General features: G+C 36.3%; 1 protein-coding gene across 9 annotated transcripts in view; it reads left to right on the top strand.

Annotated features, from left to right (window-relative positions):
• The window catches only part of KIAA1328 (KIAA1328 ortholog), a 495,375-nt gene that overhangs the window by 449,879 nt on the left and 23,242 nt on the right, over positions 1 to 22,254 (top strand). The window contains exon 10 of one of the 9 annotated variants that reach the window (XM_077135594.1): positions 11,307 to 11,615. The exons of the other annotated variants lie outside the window; for them this stretch is intronic. Coding sequence (XP_076991709.1) covers positions 11,307 to 11,502 — 196 coding nt within the window. The 3' untranslated portion in view covers positions 11,503 to 11,615. Of the gene's footprint in view, positions 1 to 11,306; positions 11,616 to 22,254 lie in introns of those variants that run through there. 9 annotated transcript variants of the gene reach the window in all.

The following is a 22,254-nucleotide window of genomic DNA, read 5'->3' as shown; positions in this document are numbered from 1 at the left end:
AGTATGATGCTGGCTATCGGTTTTTCATATATGCCCTTTATCATACTGAGGTAGTTACCTTTGATTCCTATCTTTTGGAGTGTGTGTTTTTTGTTTTTTTCTTGTATGCTGTATGGCAGGGTGTTCTAGTTTGCTAGCTGCTGGAATGCAATATACCAAAAACGGAATGGCTTTTAAAAGGGAGAATTTAATGAGTTGCAAGTTTACAGTTCTAAGGCCAAGAAAATGTCCCAATTAAAACATGTCTAAAGAAATGTCCAATCAAAGGCATCTAGGGAAAGATACCTTGGTTCAAGAAGGCCGATGAAGTTCAGGGTTTCTCTTTCAAGTGAGAAGGCACATGGCGAACACAGTCAGGGCTTCTCTCTCAGCTGGAAGGGCACATGGCGAACACGGCGTCATCTGCTAGCTTTCTCTCCTGGCTTCCTATTTCATGAAGCTCCCCAGGAGGCATCTTCCTTCTTCATCTCCAAAGGTCGCTGGCTGGTGGACTCTCTGCTTTGTAGTGTTACAGCATTCTCTGCTCTCTCTGAATCTCTCTGAATCTCTCATTCTCCAAAATGTTTCCTCTTTTATAGGACTTCAGAAACTGATCAAAACCCACTCAAATGGGTGGAGACATGTCATCCCCTAATCCAGTTTAACAACCATTCTTAACTAAATCACATCAACCAGGGAGATGATCTCATTACAGTTTCAAATATACAGTATTGAATAGGGATCATTCTACCTTTAAGAAATGGGATTTATATTAAAACATGGCTTTTCTTAGGGGGCATACTTCCTTTCAAACCAGCACACAGGGTCACATATCATTATTTTTCCATGTGAGTATCCTATTGTTTGCAGTACCATTTCTTGAATTTTTATTGTATTTTGTTTGTTTTGGGGGAAATGCATGGACCTGGATTTGAACCTGGGTCTCCTGCATGGCAGGTGAGAATTCTACCACTGAACTACCCTTGCATCCCCCTGGAGTGTTTTTATCATAAAAGGATGTTGAATTTTGTCAAATGCTTTTTCTGCATCAATCAAGATGATTGTGTGATTTTTCCCTTTTGATTTGTTAATGTGCTGTATTACATTAATTGATTTTCTTGTGTTGAACTATCCTTGGATTCCTTGTGTAAACCCCATGTGGTCATGGTGTATAATTATGTTTAATGTGTTGTTGAATTTGATTTGCTAATATTTTGTTGATAATTTTTGCATCTGTGTTCATTAGGGAGATTGGCCTGTAGTTTTCCTTTCTTACAGCATCTTTTCCCGGTTTTGGTATTAAAAATATTACCTCCATAAAATGTTTAGGTAAAGTTCCTTTTCCTCAGTTTTTTGGAAAAGTTTGAATAGAATTTGTGTTAGGTCTTTTTGGAATGTTTGATAAAATTCCCTTGTGAGGCCATCTGGTTCTGGGCTTTTCTTTGTAGGAAGATTTTTGATGACTGATTGAATCTCTTTACTTGTGATTGGTTTGTTGAGATCTTCTATTTCTTCTTGAGTCAGTGTAGCTTGTTTGTGTGTTCCTAGGAATTTATCCATTTCATCTAAGTTGTGTAGTTTGTTGGCATATAGTTGTTTATAGTATCCTCTTATGATTTCTGTTATGTCTTCAGGGTCTGTGGTAATGCACCTGTTCACATTTCTGATTTTGTTTATTTGCATTCTCTCTCTTTTTTTCTTAGTCACTCTTGCTAGTGGCCCATCAATTTTAGTGATTTTCTCAAAGAACCAACTTTTGGTTTTATTAATTCTATCATTCTTTTGTTCTCCCATTCATTTAATGCTGCTTTAATCCTTGTTATTTCTCTTCTTCCATTAGCTTTGCGGTTAGTTTCCTGTTCTTTCTCAAGTTCCTCAAGGTGAGCAGTTAATGTCCTCGATTTTTGCTCTTTCTTGTTTTTTTGTTTGTTTGTTTGTTTGTTTGTTTGTTTTGTTTCATTTTGTTTGGGGGGGGTACATGGTCCAGAAATCAAACCTGGGTCTCCCAAATGGAAGGCAAGCATTACATGAATGAACTACCCATGCACCCTATTCTTGTTTTTTAATATAGGCATTTAGGGTAATAAATTTCCCTCTCAGCACAGCTTTTGCCACATCCCCTAAGTTCTGATAAGTTGTATTCTCATTTTCATTTGTCTCCAGATAGCTACTGATTTCTCTAGAAATTTCTTCTTTGACCCACTGGTTGTTTAAGATTGTATTATTTAATCTCCATATGTTTGTGAATGTTCCTGTTCTTTGGTGGTTATTGAGATCCAGCTTCATTCCAATTGTGATCAAAGAAAGTACTTTGAATAATTTCAATGTTTTTAAAATGTATAAAGACCTGTTTTGTGCCCCAGCATATGACCTATCCTGGAGAATGTTCCATGAGCACTAGAGAAGAATGTATAACCCTGTGTTTTGGGGTGCAATGACCTATATATGTCTATTAGGTCTAATTCATTTATCAAGTTGTTTAACTTCTCTCTTTCCTTGTTGATCTTCTGTCTAGTTGTTCTGTCTACAGAGGAGAGTAGTGTATTGAAGTCTCCTACCATTATTGTTGAAACATCTATCACTCCCTTCAGTTTTGCCAATGTCTGTTGTCTGTCTCATGTACTTTGGAGCTCCTTGATTGGGAGCATAAACATTTATGATTGTCATATCTTCTTGGTGAATTGTCCCTTTTATTAATATATAATGTCATTCTTTGTCTCCTAATGATGTTTTTAAATTTGAAGTCTATTTTGTCCAATATTAGTATAGCTACTCCTGCTTTGTTTTGGTTACAACTTGTATGGAAAATATGTTTCCATCCTTTTACTTTCAATCTATTTGTATCTAAGATGAGTTTCTTGTAAGCAGCATATAGCTGGATTATATTTATTAATCCATTCTGTCAATCTGTATCTTTTAATTGGAGAAGTTTAGTCCATTAGCATTCAGTGTTATTACAGAAAAGGCATTTCTTGAATCCACCATCTTATCTTTCATATTTTACTTGTCAGAAATACGATTTTCCCTCTTTCTCTTTTTATCCTTTAAGTTACCCTTACTGGTATTCTTCAATTCTGTCCTCTCCTCCAGACCTCCCTCTCTTGTCTTTTTTTTTCATCTGGCAAAACTCCCTTTAGTATTTCTTATAGGGCCAGTCTCTTGTTGACAAATTCTTTCAGGATTTGTTTGTGAAAAATTTAATCTCTCCCTCAGTTTTGAAAGACTATTTGGCTGTGTACAGAATTCTTGGCTAGAAGCCTTTCTCTTTCAGGATCTTAAGTATATCATGGATATACTTAAGTATACCATGTATATACTTAAGTATACTTAGATACTTAAGTATATACATACTTAGATACTTAAGTATACCATGGAGGCCTTCTCGCCTCCATGGTGACAGTTGAGTAGTCTGAACTCAGTCTGATGTGGTTTCCCTTGTATGTAGTAGATTATTTTTTTCTTGCTGCTTTCAGATTTTTCTGCTTCAACGTTTGACAGACTGATTAGTAGGTATCTCGGGGAGGGCCTACTTGGATTTTTCCTGTTTGGAGTATGTAGGGCTCCTTTGACTTGTATATTTATGTCCTTTACAAGGATTGGGAAATTTTCCCCCATTATATCCTTAACTACTCTTCCTAGCCCTTTACTCCTCTCTTCTCCTTCTGAGACACCAATGATTCTTATATTTGTACACTTTGTTTTGTCTATCATTTCCCTGAGATCCAATTCAAAATTTTCCATCTTTTTTGCCATTTGCTGTTTTGAGTGTTCAAAATTAGTTATCCTGTCCTCTATATCACTTGTTCTTTCTTCTTTCTCTTCAAATCTGCTGTGTGTGCCTCTAGTGTATTTTTCATTTGGTCAACAGTGTCTTTAATCTCTGTGATATCTGCTATTTTTCTATTTATTCTTTCACATTCCTCTTTATGCTCCTCTACTGTCTTCTCAATCTCCTTTCTGTCATTAGCCATCCCAATTATTCTATTAGGTAGAATTGTATGAACATCTTTGATTAGTTCTTCCAACATCTGTGATTCCTCTGGTGTTTTAATTTGGTTGTTAGGCTAAGCTCTGTCTGCATTGTGATATTCTTAGTGACCTTCTGTTGTTTTTGTTGCATGTAAATAACTTTATTGATTTACTTTGGAAGTCAGTTTCCTTCAGTAGTCTAAAATCTTGTGTTTGTGTGGTGGATGTGTAGCAGGATGCATTGTACAGGGTAGGGTAGGGCAGTGTGATGATGCATTGTATCACAGGTATAGGCTCAAGTTGGAGATGTTATGCTGGTGCTTGTGAACATGGGCACCCAGTAGCCAGGGAGGAAGCAGCTGTGCATGTACATAGATCTGGGGGGCATAACCCTGGTATGCAGTGGTCTAGGTCATGAGGCCCTTTGTGCGTATGCGCAGAGCTATATGGCAGCAGGTCAGTATTATGCTTTCATGGGCTGGGGGTGTATGTGACCTGGCTGCGCACATCAGCACTTTCTCAGACCTGGGAAATGTGACTGAGGGCCGTGCACATGCACAGGTCTAGGAGTGCCATAAACTGATGCACAGAGCTCAGGGTGGGTAATGAGGCTATGCAACACTATGGGCCGGGAACAGGTGTAGCCTGGGTATGGAGGTATGTACCCACTGCCTTTATGCACTGGTGACAGCCTGCAGGGAGCAGGGAAGGGGAGGTAGTACTCAGAGGGGCACAGGAAAGGTAGGCTGGGCTGCACTTGGGGTGGGGGTGTGGGCCAGGTACGTGTGCTCAGGTTTGGTGGGGCAGGGACACTTGGAGTGTGGGGAGTGGGGGCAGGTGGTGAGGTTCAGGTGCATGGGGTGTGGGGTGAGTCATGGGTCATGGGACTGTGCTGGTGAGGGTAGCACATTGAAGGAACACAGCTTGGCTTATTTCCTAGTCCCCATCTCCCTGTCCGTGCACTCCTGTGGGCTCTGCACTTCTGCATTAAGTTCCAGTTTTCTGCTTCTCACTTCCTCAGCTTTTCAACCAGGGCCACCCTGTGTGGTGCAGAAGTCTCTCCCAGGTTAGTCGCACTCTTGAATTGCCGACTCAGTCACCCTCCCAATTCTTCTCTAACTTTTCCTTGGAGCAAGGCTGAACTCAGTCTATCCTATTTGGCCATGTTCCCAAGACTCAGAGTGGTAACATCTTTAAACACATAGTTTCTATTGTTTCATGATTTTATCCTCTGCCAACCTGTGTCACCTTCTTGGTCATCAGAGGGTGGAGGGGTACAGTCTACTATGTTAAATTGGAAGAATCTCAGCTCTTTCCCAGTGAACCCCCTTTTCAGCTTGCTCACCATCAGATCCAGTCTTCCTACATCAGGTATGGCACTCAGAGCAACCATGAAGCCCTGGTTTTCCTTAGGCCTTAAAATAACTGTCTGTAACACACACACAAACACACAAAGAGAAACTGTGGGAAAAAAGGGGAAATGTTTTTCCTCTGCTGAGTTATCCTCCATAACTATATAAGGAGGATGTATAAGGTTCATACAAACATTATAATGTCCATCTATCCAAATTTTCTTTCTTTAGAAAGTATAGACAGTCATAAAACAGAACACTACTATTCCATTTTGTGATCTTAAATTTCAGACAGTGCACTGATGAATTATTTATGTTATAGAATGTGTTTTCAATAATGTGCAGCATAAAATGGAATTAATGCGTATCCATACATGCCCTGAACATTCTAAAGTGCACACTAATAAATAGGGAGGTAACCTAGGATCATTTTGGCATGGTGGGATTTATAAGGCAAGCTCTTCTTTCTCTCAGTTTTTGGTTTTTTCTTTATGTTCTCCAACAGTCAGCTTACTGCTTTTCCTACTGGAACTTAGCAGGTAACATTCTTTGACTCCAAGCTGTCCAATAGTGCTTTTCTCTGAATAACAATCAAGGTTGGGGTCTGTTCTAGTTTGCTAGCTACCGGAATACAACACACCAGAGATGGATTGGCTTTTAATAAAAGGGAATTTATTTTGTTAGTTCTTCAGAGGAAAGGCAGCTAACTTTCATCTGAGGTTCTTTCTTACGTGGGAAGGCACAGGGCAATCTCTGCTGGCCTTCTCTCCAGGCCTCTGGGTTCCAACAACTTTCCCTAGGGTGATTCCTTTCTGCCTTTCCAAAGGCCTGGGCTGAACTGCGAGTGCTGAGATGAGGTATGCTGAGCTACTTGGGCTGTGCTACGTTGAGCTTTCTCATTTAAGCACCAGCCAATTAAGGCAAACATCGTTCATTGCAGCAGGCATGCCTCCTAGCCAACTGCAGATGTAATCAGCAACAGATGAGGTTCACGTATCATTGGCTCATGTCCACAGCAACAGAATTAGGTACTTTCACCTGGCCAAGTTGACAACTGAATCGAACTACCACAGGGTCTATAAATTCCCCCTTGTCGTGGTGGCTTCTGGCCATACTACATTAGACTTTAGTTCTGTATAAAAGGGAATATTTTATATAAAATGGCCATTCTCTAACTTTATGATCTCACAAAATGATTATGATACTAGAAAATAATGAAGATGCCTTAAGTTTTTTAAGACTAAATGTACAGGCTTAAGGGACAAGGGATGGTAATTTTTTTAAAAATCTGTGTGCAGTTCCTACTACAATGACAGGAATAAAAAAATTCTTCTTAAATAATTTAATCTCTATAATTGCACAAATTATCAAATTTGTCTTTGTTAAAATATCTGAGATCAGATACATTGCTTGCCTAATGATGGTCTTTTACCAGAAATCCCAAACAACCACAAAAAAAGAAAAGAAAAAGGCAAAGAGTTGGCATCTCATGATCCTTGATTGGTAGGCATTCTTGAAAGAAAGGACTCTTGAAGATAGGCTGTTTCTGCTAATCACAACATCTGTGTGAAGATTTAACTCAGAACTAATAGCTAAGAGATAAAATGACTCACATCCACAATTCCTCCTCCAAAAGTCTTGAGGCCAAATATATTTCCAAATTCAGGATTTTGTAAAAGATATCATGTTGCATACACATATGGAGTAAAGCGTAATGTATTATTATTCACATTAAATGGAATAAAGAGTATAAATATCCTCATATCAATTTGAGTCAGATTTTGCAAATAATTAAGTTTGGGTTAGATCAGATGTTACTACCTGAAAGGTTATGAAAAATACTTTCCACTTTCAGTTCTTGTAAAATTTTAGAATTGCAGATGAGTATTCTTGGGCCTGTATCACCACTCTTAGGCATTTTATTTATTCCTTGTCCAAGAATCTCCATAAAAGAAAATGTCGCTACTTTCTCTAAATCATTTCTTCACATTGTTCTCCTAGAGAAAATGCGAGGCTACACAAGTTATAGGAAGAACCCTTTAGGGTATTTCTAGGTGGTTTAAATATTCACTTGTAAGAGACAGAGAATTGAACTAAATTTTTTTTATAATTATGATCATATTTAAGAAGTACAAAATCATAGAATATACAATGAAAAGTAAGGTTTTCTCCCACCCCTGTCTTCCAGCCAATGAGGTAATCTCCTTGGATATAACTATTACCAGCTTACTGTGTGTCCTTTTGAGAATTATTATGTATGTACAATCTTGGCTAGGTAGATGAATATGTGTACTGTTGTAATACCTCATTCTTTTACATTGCTGTACAGTGTTCTATTGCATGGGTGTACTATAATGCATTTAAACAGTTCATTAATTAATGGTTATTTGGGTTATTTCTCTTTAGCTATTTCAAACAGTGGTACAATGGATATTCCCATGCATGTCATTCTTACATATGTAAATTATATTTAGGATAAATTCCTAGAAATCAAATTATCAGTCATCGATAAGGTCATTTCAAATTTTGAAAGACTGCCAAATTACTTCATTACAGGTTGTATAACTTATGTTCCAATTTGCAATGTTTGAAAGTGCCTATTTTATCACACCTTCGCCAATAGTGGGTAGTTTGAAAGTTTAGTATTTTGCCATTCTGAAAGATGGGAATGGTATCCTGTAGCTGTAATTAGCATTTATCTTAGTATAAGTGAAATTAAGAATACTTTATATTTGAGTCATATGTTTTTTCTAAGAACCATTATTTCTGTCTTTTATCTATTTTCTTCACTGAGTTGTTTGTCTTTTTCTTTTTAACTTATAGGTGCTGTCTACATATGAAAGAATAGCCTTTTATATAATACATCACAATTATTTTTTCCAGCTTGTCTTTAGACCTTGATTTTATGATATTTTCTTGCATGCAGAAAATTTTCCCATTCAAATTATTCTTCAGGTCACTTTCAATTGGTTCTACCTTTGATTTGTCTTTAGTCATTTTATTCTGTGTTCGTTCATATGAACATTCATATCACATCTCTGATCTTCTATCTATTCTCCCTTTCTCTTCCTACATCCTGCTTTCTAACAGTTTTAAAATATTTATAGTAATAGTTTGATTACTTCAGCACTTATTATAAGCTGGGCATTTTGCTAAGTACTTTGTATACATTATCATAAAATTCAGAGAAGTAAACATCGTTGTTTTTTACCCTCATCTTACAGCAGAAGCAACTGAAGCTTAGAAAAATTAAGCACCTTGCCCAAGATCACATAGTTAGAAACGGGTAGAACTAGGATTCAAATCCAACATTTGACTTCAGGACCTTGAGCTTTTACCAATGCAGACAAAAAAAATTATAAAGAATATTGATATGAATCAGTATAGCAGGACCTTTTTATTGGTGTGATTGGAGATCCTAGAATGTATCATAATAGCAGACATTTTTGAACTAGAATATTCAGAGAGTTGATTTAGATTTTACATACCTCTCCCCCTCCTACACCCAAATAGGTAAAAATGGGCAGAAATATAAAATACAGTTCATGCTTTCAACCAAATGGCCTAAATTTGAAGTGTGGTAATTTTTGGACATCTCCTCTCGAGTCCCAAGGGTCTCAGAGAGCTGATAGTGTTTAGTGACCTTCGGTTCCAGTGTATCATCCTTGGAGGATTGAAATGGATTTTCATTCCCATTACACTATGAGAATTCAGAGACAGTGCACCCTCACCTGCACGTTGCCTAGGACTGTGCCACAGCGTTAACGCCCAGGATGTGAGCACCAAGCTTTGAGGGAATCATAAATGGTAGCAGCAGGGTTGACATCCTGAGTGCATTATTTTGAAGTTATTCTTCCAGGTTGTGCTTTCATTTCAGTTCATTCTTCTTTTCCGTGTGCTGCCTCATGCGCCAGCTCAATTCTAAACTTGCTTTTCTTAACTTCTGAAAAACAAACACTGGTTCCCTACTAACTGGTTTTATTTGTATTATAAAAGCAGTATGGCTGAATTTTGCAAGCAAAGCTGAAATCCATATGATCTACATTGTATTCACAACTCTAATAAAGCCCTGAAACCATCAGAAGTTGAAGAACCTCTCAATTGCTGGGGGTCAAACTTTCAGAGAAATTGATGGTGACAGCAAAGCAGTCATGTGCTTCACTTCACAGGGAAGTGAAGCTAATACTTTTAAGCTGTAGGGCCTCCTATTTTGCACAGGCCCCTTCCAAGACCCTGAGAAATGGCCTAGCAATGGCTTCACATGATCATACGCTTTTTGGAAATCTGCGCAACTAAGGCATTTTACCTGCAATTGGTTGAAGAGTCCTGTCTTTCACCATTCCCCACACTTTCCCTAGTGCCTGGTGGCTTTGGAGGGGCTCCATTGCAGGATTTGGCTTAAAGGAAGTTAAGTTGGGCATGTTTCATTTGGGTTTACTGTTATATATTTATGGAGTTCTCAGATATGTCTGTGTGCAGTTAAGTCATCTCTTGTCATCCCGGGTGTGCTTCTGTGGCTCACTGTGCCAGCTCACTAGTATCACAAAATGGAAATGCAGCAACAGTGACTCGTCATGATCAGAAAGTGTCCTGATAGAAAAATTATTCTCCTCATAAGAGTCATAAATTTTTCAGCAAAGGATTAGAGTCTCATCAATATCCAGTAGAAGGAAAAGTTATCTCTTGTGAGGAATATACTTATTAATATAGCATACACATTCTATAAGCACCATCTATAATAGTTCTCAATTATTTATTTATTTATATTGTATGCCGTATGGTGGGGGTCACATTCCAGTCTTTTTCCATGTGAGTATCCTGTTATTGCAACACTATTTGTTGAATTTTTGTTTATTTTTTCTTTCTTTCTTTGCTTGTTTGTTTGTTTTGGAAAGCGCATGGGTGGGGAATCAAATTCAGGTCTCCTGCATGGCAGGCATTTATTTTTAATAGAAATAGTGCAAAATATAATTTATCAGAATTCCTGTGTTTTTAGCATGAACTATGGCAGTAACTGTGGTATGTTTTGACAACTCACATATGAAAGAAATATACAGAGACCTTTCCAAATGCAAAAACAGTCTTATTATTTCTATAACTTTACCAATCATGATTTCTGAAGCTGAAAGAAGAATTTCTAAATTATTAATACTACCAAAAGTTTTCAATTATGATGCTATAAAAACTAAAAGGAAAAATATAGATGTGTGTCAGGCAATTAATAAATTTTTTTCTTCTTTTTTTCCTGAAACTGGTGATATGGTGTATTTGACCATTTTTTTTGTACTGGCAAGTTGTCTGGATTTTTTTTAATCATTATAAATAACTATTCACTTTTGAACAGGCCTATGCACACTTTACATATTTGTGACCAAGAAAAAAATGTACCAATAGAGGTGTATATATACCACAAATCTAAATATCTAAATTTTAAATGATGCTAATAACAGTAAATAAAATACGTTCTCCTACCTTGATAAATAAGCTCCATAAGGCAAGTTGGGTAAAAAATGTAAATAGCTATTGTTTTTAGATGATTGGAGGTTGGCCAAATGTCAAAGATGACTGAAATCAATTATTATACATATCTGGGTATTAATTTTTGGAATGATGATTTTGGAAATACCATTTAATGTACCACTAAAATATACCATTTAATGTACCATTAAAATTTACATAATTCATAAATTAAAGATACTTATTCTAATATTTTTTTAACAAAATCACCATGCATGAATTCTCGCCTGCCATGCCGGAGAACTGGGTTCGATTCCTGGTGCCTGCCCATGCAAGCAAAAAAAAAGGAAGAATCACTGTCATGGTCAGGTTCATGTGTCATCTTGGCCAGGTGATTTGTCTGGTTGGGCAAGTGCTGGCCTATCTGTTGCTATGAGGACATTTCATAGAATTAAATCATGATCACGTTGGCTGCATCCACAGCTGAGTGTATTTGTAATCAGCCAAGGGAGTGTCTTCTGCAATGAGTGATGTTTAATCTAATCACAGGAAGCCTTTTAAGGAGGATTCAGAAGAGACAGTCTCTCTCCCTGCTTCAGCCAGTGAGCCTCTCCTGTGGAGTTCCTCCAGACTCTCCATCGGAGCCTTCAGCTTCACAGCCTGCCCTATGGATGTTTTACTCTATGTTCCCACAGTTCCATCTGATGCTTTTATAAATTTTATATTTACTGATATTTCCTGTTGATTCTGTTTCTCTAGAGAACCCTAGCTAATACAATCACCATGCATGTTGTTGTTGTCAAGGCTTGTAAATCATTTGTATTTTGATGACAATGATAGCACTATATCAACTTTTTTGAGTACTTTATTGTTTTTTATTAACTTCACTTTGGAAAACCTTGCTCTGTTGGGCAGTTGTGACTGGAATTATCAATAAACTTCTTGCAGTATATTTAGAAAAAAAAAGAATATTAATTTGAAGCTACTACCAAAAATGCCATACTAGAGTTATGATTAGTTATATGAGGATGACTAAGATATTATTCTCCTTGTATTACAAAGTCTCAAGCATGATTACTCAAATATTCTTTCATAGTTATTTACTTTGTTACTACCTATATCTCACTGGTGTTTGAAAAGCCATGTTATTTAAAATAGATAAAACAGAACCATAATCTAATGGAAGTATGTAAACATGTGAATTTGGCTCACTGAATTACTCTCCTTTCCTGAAAGTGTCTAGCTACAGCTTTGTTTAAACAATAATGACTTGTCAGAGTATCAGTTTCATTAACTGGCTCCACTTATTTTTTCCCCATCATTAATATTTATTGAGCATTTACAGTGTACTAGGGACAGTAGGACATACAGAAAACATTGTCCCTGCGCTTGAGGAGGTTACATTTTAAAAGGAAAACAAAATACAACTATTTTTTAAATGGTATTTTTGTTTGGTGTTTTCTGCAATATACTGAGGAAACAGCCTGAAGAGTAAGCTTTGGGTACTATAACTTAGCCCCATTATCATTTAAAGAATACAGAAAGAGGAAGGTTGTAAAAGCAGACAATGACAGACCATTCAAGAGAGGTAGGGCTTAGAGGGAGATAAACACAATCTTATCAACTAAGAAGAGATTTGCTGTAGTAAATAGAATGAGGAAAATAGTCTGTGGAATATCTTAGATACTAAGTGGAACCAGGAAGATCATGCAGTCTTTTTTCCAAGTACACAGCTACTAAGTAGGAATGGTTTGTGATGAGACAGAAGGCTAAAAAAGGAAGGTAATCCTGTGCACCTGACAAATACAAGAAATAAAGGATCAAAGTTGAAGGCAGGCTACAACAGTATCAAGTTCTTAAAAACCAAAAGTGGGAGCACAAAACTTACACTTAATGCTACCCAACATCATAATGGACCAAGAACATTGTGACTTGTGGCTTCCTAAGTTAGAAAATGCCATATATCAAAAATTTAAATGAAACATATTACTTTTATTCAATTGACGGCCCCCCTCAACAGAAATTGATTTGGGGGGGTGGGGTGAGGGGAAGGAAAGGAAAATAGGATATAATATGAGTAGTGTTTTTGTCGTTATGATAAACTTCTTATTTAAACTTGGTAAAAGCCCATTAGCTACCAAATGGGAATAAGGAATAAATTTCCAAAACTGTACAATTTCTTTTAGAGAAGATTCAGAACAAAAAGACTAATTTACATGAAAAACTGTGGAGAAAGTAGTTGAAAAGTCCATTCATAAGACTTATTCCACTTACATTAACTAAATATGTGTTTTTTAATTGAAATATCTTTACATACATACATACATCCAAAGTATGCAATCAGTGGTTCACAATATTATCACATAGGTGTGTATTCCTCACCATGATCATTTTTAGAACATTTGCATCACTCCAGAAAAAGAAATAAAAAGAAAAAAGAAAAAAAAAATACATCCCATACCTCTTACCCCTCCTTCTCATTGACCACTAGTATTGCAATCTACCCAAATTCTTTTTACCGCTTATCCACCCCATTATTTATTTATTTATTGTCCTTATTTTTTACTCATCTGTCCATACACTGCATAAAGGGAGCATCAGTCACAAGGTTTTCATAATCACACATATATGAAGCTATATAAGTTATACAATCATCAAGACTCAAGGCTACTGGAAAATAGTTCAACTGTTTCAGCTACTTCCCTCTAGCCACTCCAATACACCATAAACTAAAAATGGATGTCTATATAATACATAAGAATAACCTCTGGGATAACCTTCAACTCTGTTTGAGATCTCTCAACCACTGAAACTTTGTGTCATTTAGCTCTTCTTCCTTTTGGCCAAGAAGGCTTTCTCGATCTTATGATGCCAGGTCCTGGATCATCCCTAGAAGTCATGTCGCACGTTGTCAGGGAGATTTAAACCCCCGAGAGGCATGTCCCATGTAGTAGGGAGAGCAGTGATTTCACCTGCCAAGTTGGCTTAGAGAAGGAGGCACATCTGAGCAACAAAAGGAATTCTCTGGGTGACTCATAGGCATAATTATAAGTAGGCTTAGCTTCTTCTTTGCAGCAATAAGTTTCATAAGGAGCAAACCCAAGATTGAGGGCCCAGCCCTATTGAATCGGTTGTCCCCACTGCTTGTGAGAATATCAGGAATCCCCAGGTGGGGCAGTTTAGTATTTCCTCCTCTCTCTCCAGTGCCCCCAAGGGGACTTTGCAAATACTATTTTATTCTCTGCTTAAATTACTGGGGCACCATATTGACCTGTGATGTACTGGGGCACCATATTGATCTATACAAACCAACAAGATCTCACTCCCTATTCAAGACTCCATGTAATTAAGGTGTTCGAATAAACTGGCATACAAGTTAAATTAGATAATATGCTACTAAAAATATAAATTTGCACCAAATAAACATCTCTCCCTTTAGTCTCACACAGAAGTCAAAGTCTTAAAATATAGACCATATCATCCTTTATCTTGTATTCTGATTTCTGATTTACTTTAGTCCTATCCAGGTCAGCTTCATTCATATCTCTAGTTAAATTCTGATCACCTTTTCAACTTTTCTAAACTGTTGCACATGTGTTCTTAACAATTATGCTTGGATTGTTCATGAAAATTTCATAAGACATTAAACAAAGCTAGCAATGATCAGGTTATTTCCCTATTAACTATTTTTACAGCACATGCATGTTAGACAAATATCAAAAAATATATATCACAAAAGCAAAAACTCTAAAAGTTAAATACATGTTTTTTTGTTTTGTTTTGTTTTATTGCTGTGCTTGATAAACATGAAGAATGGATATCAAGCAAATCATTTTACTGTGTCATGAGTTGTACATTTGTCCTTAGGTTGCCTAAAACATTTAAATACAAATAAAATGTGTAGCAAAAATAATGATGCAAACAGCAGGTAACTTTACAAATAATAGAATGTGAATTATTTCTACCCTTCTCCAGAATAAAATGGGTCACAAATTTGTCTAAAAGAACACTTCTGCAATTGTAGTTAAAGCTGTGCACATTGAGATTGTATATTCTACAGATACACATGGTTCAACATGTAATATCCATGGGATATCTATTTCTACCAGAGCTTTGAAAGTGCTCCAACTCACAATAACTACACTTGTGACTGGAACCAATTTTCCCTTTTATCCCCCACCGGAACAAACCAATATAGAGGCAATTTTTTTTTGCTTAGACATGATGCAGTTTTAACACTGGCCTTTGTGAAGCCCCAATGTACCCAAAGTACTATACAAACATTCATAACTTGTATAAAAATTCCACATCCCCATTATTGGCCACCTCAAGATGAAAACAGATAACTCTAAATGTTAACATTTAACATATAAAAATTCCACATCCCCATTATTGGCCACCTCAAGATGAAAACAGATAACTCTAAATGTTAACTTGCTCTTCTCCCCTAATTTTAAACCTAAAATCCACATGGAAAATATAGAAATTCAAATAGAAGTAACATAAATCTGTCATAAATCAGAAACAAAAAAACTATTTATCAGAGCATGGATGACAAATCGTCCGCCATGTAAATTTTAGAATGAGGCAGAAAAAGTTGGAAAACCAGTTAATTTTCCTCTCCTTTTGCCTCAGCTTTGTCTACTTGGGAATCCAATGTCCACAATGTGACGTTGTCTCTCAATAATTGTATTTTTAGCATGCTGTCTTTGCAAAAGAGTAGGCTTTTTCTGAGGAGTTCAGAATCTCATAACAGAACATAGAAAAGTTCAGGGCTGGACCCAATCTGACAGGATGCATTGATCACATTTCCTTTTTGCTGATTTTAAATGCTTCTTGGTATATGTGCTATTTTGAATCTGTTGTGCACCCCAGAAAAGCCATGTCCTTTAATCCTCATTCAATATTGCTGGGTGGTATTTTTGTTTGTTTGTTTGTTTCCATGGAAACATGACCCACCCAATTGTGAGTTGTAACTTTTCATTAGAAGGTTTCCGTGGAGATGTTTTCAAAGTGGGGTTGCTTACTGGAGGCCTTGCAGGGGGAATCATTTTGGAAAAGCTTTAGAGCCCTTGCAGCCAGAGACCTCTGGAGATGAATGAAGAAGGAAAACTCTCCTGAAGGAGCGTCATGAAACAAGAAGCCAGGAGAGAAAGCTAGCAGACTTTGCCATGTGCCCTTCCAGCTAAGTGAGAAGCCCCAAACTTTATCGGCCTTTCTTGAATGAAGGTAAACCTCTTGTTGGTGCCTTAATTTGGACATTTTTATAGACTTACTTTAATTTGGACATTTTCATGACCTTAGAACTGTAAACCTGCAATTTAATAAATTCTGCTTTTTATGAGCCATTCTGTTTCTGTTATATCACATTCTAGCAGCTAGTAAATTAGAACAGTATGCTTATTTTGACTGATCCACAGTCCCTTTCTTATCATCACCAGCAGCAACTTCAGCCAAGAAATGGTAGTAGTCTTTCATTTTCAAATAGAAGACTTTGCTCTCTGTTTGTGAGGCATTGGGGATCAAGAACTTTTCCAAAAAGGACAGTACATCATTGCAGATATCTCTTAGCTTAGTCTCAATTTACTCTCTATATTCTTGAGCCATCTGCTATTTTTTCTCAGCATCTTCCTTCTTTTGCTCTAAACTTTAGACACCCCTCCAAGATGACTGTTCTAGTTTGCTAGCTGCCAAAATATACCAGAAATGGAACAGCTTTTTAAAAGGGGGAATTTATTAAAAGTTTATAGTTCTAAGGCCAAGAAAATGTACCAATTAAAGCAAATCTATAAAATGTCCCCAAGATGGTGGCTTACAGAGGTGTGGAATTTAGTTCGTCCTCAAGTTCATCCTGCAAAGCAGCTAGTAAATAGCCAGGAAAGGATTAGCACAGAACAACTACTGGGGCTACATCAGTGACCAGACACACAGCATACACCAGTCTGGACAAGCTGTACCAGCTGAGACCCCACACAGAACTGTAAGTCCCCCAAACTGCAGAAGCCGGCACCCCTCCCCAGCGGGCACAGCAGGCTGGTTCCATGAGGGAAAGGAAATAGACTTTACTAGCAGCAGGGGCTTAGCTCAATCAACTCCACTTGTGGAGTTAACAAATTCTGACTACTGAAAATAGGACCCCAGCACAGAGAAATCTGGAATAAGTGCTGAAGGTACTACAAGTTTTTGCCCTGGTGGAGAGGGGGTAGGGCTGACAGAAAAAAACAAAACAAACAAACAAAAAACCCAAGGCTTTTTATGTCAGACAGTACAAAATAGTGCAAAAGGAAAATCAAAGATATGGCCCAGTTAAAGGAACAAACCAACAATTCAAATGAGATACAAGAGTTGAAACAACTAATTCAGGATGTTCAAACAGACCTGGAAAATCTCATCAAAAATCAAATCAACAAGTTGAGGGAGGATATAAAGAAGGCATTGAGTAAACATAAAGAAATTGAAAGTTTGAAAAAACAAATCACAGAATTTATGGGGATGAAAGGCACAATAGAAGGGATGAAAAAAAAAAACAATGGAAACCTGCAACAATAAATTTGAAGAGGCAGAAGAAAGGAAAAGAACCGGAGGACTGGACAACTGAAATCTGAGGCACAAAAGAAAATACAGGGAAAAGAATGGAAAAATATGAGCAGAGTCTCAGAGAATTGAATGACAACATGAAGTACATGAGTATATGTGTTGTCAGTGTCCCAGAAGGAAAAGAGAAGGGAAAAGGTGGAGAAAGACTAATGGAGGAAATTATCATTGAAAATTTCCCATCTCTTATGAAAGACATAAAATCCAAGAAGTGAAGCTTACCATCCAAACCGACATACTCCAAGACACTTACTAACCAGACTGTCAGATATCAAAGAGAAAGAGAAAAATTTGAAAGCAGCAAGAGAAAAGCAATCTTTCACATACAAGGAAAGCCCAGTAAGACTGTATGTAGATTTCTCAGCAGAAACAATGGAGGCAAAAAGGCAGTGGTATATTTAAGATTCATATATCTTAATAGGAAAACTGCCAACCAAGTTTCTATATCCAGCAAAACTGTTCTTGAAAAATGAGGGGGAAAGGTGGTGCATTAGTGGCTTGGTGGCAGAATTCTTGCCTGCCATGCTGGAAACCCAGGTTTGATTCTTAGAGCCTGCCCATGCCAAAAAAAAAAAAAAAAAAGAGGAGAAAATTAAAACATTTTCAGACAGGCAATCACTGAGAGAATTTGTGACCAAGAGACTAGCTCTGCAAGAAATACTAAAGGGAGCACTGCAGTAAGATAGGAAAAGACAGGAGTGAGAGGTCTGAAGAAGAGTGTAGAAATGAAGACTATCAGTAAAGGTAAAAGAGAAAAAAAATAGATATGACATAAAATCCAAAAGGCAAAAATGATAGAAGAAGTTACTGCCTTTACAGTATTTAATAACACTAAATATTAATGGATTAAACTCCCTAATCAAAAGACATAGACTGGCAGAATAGATTTTAAAATCTATATGCTGTCTACAGGAGAATAATTTTTAAGCCCAAGGACAAAAATAGGTTGAAAGTGAAAGGTTGGGAGCAGATATTTCATGAAAACAACAATCAGAAAAGAGCATGAGTAGCTATACTAATATCCGACAAATTAGACTTCAAATGAAAAACAATTAAAAGAGACAGGGACACTATGTATTAATAAAAGGAACAATTCAACAAGAAGACATAACAATCATAAATATTTATGCACAGAGCCAGAGTGCTCCAAAATACAAAATACATGAGGCAAACACTGAAGGGAAAAATAGGCACCTCTACCATAATAGTTGGAGACTTCAATTCACCACTCTCATCAATGGATAGAACATCTAAACAGAGGATCAATAAAGAAACAGAGAATTTGGATAATACAATAAATGAACTAGACTTAACAGACATTTACAGAATATTACACCCCACAATAGCAGGACATACTTTTTTCTCAAGTGCTCATGAATCATTCTCAAGGATAAACCATATGCTATGTTACAAAGCAAGTCTCAATAAATTTAAAAAGATTGAAATCATATGAAACACTTTCTTGGGACATAAAAGAATGAAGTTGGAAATCAATAACAGGCAGAGGGCCATAATATTCACAAATAAATGGAGACTAGACAACACACTCTTAGACAGTGGATCAAGGGAAAAATTACAAGAGAAATCAGTAAATATCTTGAGGAAAATGAACATATCAAAATTTATGGGATGCAGCAAAGGCAGTGATAAGAGGGAAATATATTGCCTTAAATGCCTATATCAAAAAAGAAGAAAGAGCAAAAATCAAGGAATTAACTGTTCACTTGGAAGAACTAGAAAAAGAACAGCAAACTAACCCCAAAGCAAGCAAAAGGAAAGAAAAACGAAGATTAGAGCAGAAATAAATGAAATTGAGAACAAGAAAATCAACAAAACCAGAAACTGGCTCTTTGAGAAACAGTGAAAAAGTAGATCACATATCAATGAATAAGCATGGCCCAATTTAAGTTTTTAAATATGTGTACATTTGTCTGTGTATTTGTATAGGCATATATATGTATGTAATTATACTAAAAAAGGTTTGGAAACATATATACCAAACTGTTTTAATAGTGATGTCTGGGCAGGGGAATGGGATTGGCATTTGGATTGGAGGTAAAGTATTGGGGGTGGGGGACTCATTTTTCTTTATATAATACTATATATTTAAATTTTTATAATAAAATCTTAAATTATTTGAACAAGTTAAAACATTAATAAAATAATTATGAAAATGTAGTTTTATTTATTATTTACTGAGTACTTGACACTAAGCAAAACTGTTCTTGGCAACATATTGTTTCCAGTCTAATGAGGGAGACAGACATCAAACAAATAATCCGATACAAATAAATAATTACAAATTGTGATAAAAAGCTATGGAGGAAAAGGGCAGGGTATTATGAGAAAAAATAACTAGGGATTCTAATTTATATAATGAGATTAAGGAAGGCCTTTCTGAGGAAGTGATATTTCAGTTGATATCTAGGAGGATAAATAATATTTATCCAGAAGAAAAATAGGTAGGTAGCAGATATACAAGTGTTTATTTTATCAGTCTTAAACCATACCTAAATACCAGGTATGTTCTTTTGTATTAAGAAGTGAAGGGGTGGGAGAGAAGGAGAAGAGGAGACAGATTGAGAGAAGAACATTCCTAACAGATGAAACAGAAAATATGAAGTTCTTGAGGCAGTAAATAACTTATCCTATTCCAGGAATAGGAGGTAAACCATTGTAGCTGGATTTGTAGTAAGTGAAGCAGAATTATGTGAAATGAGAAAGGAGAAGCAGGAAATGGACTGGACATCTGTGGTCTTGCTGTCCCTATTAGCTATTGTGTGCTTTGACTGCAGGGAATGTCACTAAAGGGGATTGACAGCCTCCATTTTATGTTTGTAAAAGGCCACTCTAGCTGCTCAGGAGCAAAAATAGGAAACCACTGAGGCTGTTGCAATAGTGCAGGTAAAAGATGCAGGTGACTGGGCCCCAAGTGTTGAAATGGAGTAGGAACAGTCAAATAATATATTTAGGAAGTGGAGACAAAGGACACGTTACTGTTTCAGAAGGTTTGGATGGAGGCAAAAGTTAGGATGGTACCTGAAGGGTGAATGTGGATTAAGGGAAGAGTTCTCTTTTTTCCCTTGAACTTTTTATTTTGAAGTCATTACAAACTGACAGGACAGTTACAAAATAATACAAACCCACACAGAGAACTCCAACATACATAATCCCCCTCCCCCACATAGCCATAATATATTATATAGCATAAAATTTTGCTGCATTTGCCTTATCATTCTATCTATCCATCTATCAATCCATCTATATCTATCAATATCTCTTTTCTAGACATTTGAGAGTAGACTGTATATATCATGCCCCTTGAATACATAATCCTTCCATGTACATTTCCTAGGAATAAGGATATTCACTTATGTAACCACCTTACATAGTTATCAAGATATTTAACATTGATTCATAGCTTATATTCTATATTGCAATTTTTTCATATGTCCCAATAATGTCCTTTTGAGCCTTTTCTCTTCCATTATTAGATGCAGTCCTAGAACATGTATTTCATTTAATTGTTATTGTCTCTCTTCAGTTGCTTTTTTAATTTTTATTGTGGACACATTTGTACAATATAATCTTTCCCATCGCAGTCACTCCCAAACATGCCATTTGGTGGGACTAATCACATTCACAATACTCCACTACTCTCACCACCATCCATTATCAGCTCTTTCCCATCACCCGAAAGAGAAACCATACTCCCAATATATTTTAACTTCCCATTCCTTCCACCTCCTGCTCCTAGTAACTTGTACTCTGCTTTCTATTTCTATGAATTTGCATATTATAGATATTTCCTGTAACTGGAATTAGAAAAGATCTGCCCCTTTGTGTCTGACTTACTTCACTCAACATGATGTCTTCAAAGTTCATCCATGTAGTGATATGTATCAAAACTTAATTCCTTTTTAAAGCTAATATTTCATTATATATATACCACATTTTGTTTATCCAGTCATCTGCTGATGGACATTTGGGTTGCTTCTACCTGAAAGTGAGATTGCTGGGTCATATGGTAGTTCTCTATGTTTAATCTTTTGAGGAACCACCAAACTGTTTTCCACAGTGGCCCTACCATAGGTAAGATTTCTTTTTAATTTGGAAATTTTAATATGAAAGTTTTCAAACAGATAAAAAGACCCATATGGTTTACCCAGAGTAGCCTTCAATATTCTATGTTCTTCTTTCTTATAAACCCCCACTGTTCTTTTTCCTTCAAGGAATATTTCAAATCAACTCCCAAACATTGCATACTTTCACTAATAAATACTCTGATCTCTAACAGTTAAGACCTTTTTTTTTTTTTTTGGTTTAATATAACCACACCCAACAAAATAACAATACTTATTTAATATCTAGAATTATGTCCATTTTCAGTTTTCCTGTTTTGTTTTAAAAGCCCATATTTGTTTTGGTTCTTTGAATCAGTATTCAGTCTACACGTTGTATCTGGATGATAGCTCTCTTAAAGCTCTTAATCTATAACAAGTTTCCCTTTTTATGCTACTTATTTGTTGAAGAAACTAAGTTATTTGTCTTGTAAAATTTCATATATTTTGGGACTTGAGTATATCCTTATGAGGTCATTTAGCCTATTTCTCCATACTTTGCATTTCATGAAATTAGCAATTAGATCTAGAGGTTTTATTAAAGTTCAGTTGTTTTATGGCAAGAATCCTTCATATAGATGATGCTGTGTACTTCCTATTATAGTATATCAAGAAGAAAATAATTACTACTTTTCGTGATTTTAAGATGAATCAGTGGGTTTATTCTGATCCATCTGTTAGGAAGTTCCCCATCAATCTTCCATTTAATGATTTTAGTAGACTATATGATTGTTCATTAGATTAGGGATAGCAAAATTCTTGGTTTTCTAATGTCATCATTC

The sequence above is a fragment of the Tamandua tetradactyla genome, chromosome 18, assembly GCF_023851605.1.
Source record: "Tamandua tetradactyla isolate mTamTet1 chromosome 18, mTamTet1.pri, whole genome shotgun sequence".
Lineage (NCBI taxonomy): Eukaryota > Metazoa > Chordata > Mammalia > Pilosa > Myrmecophagidae > Tamandua > Tamandua tetradactyla.
This window is presented reverse-complemented; position numbering and strand designations above follow the sequence as displayed.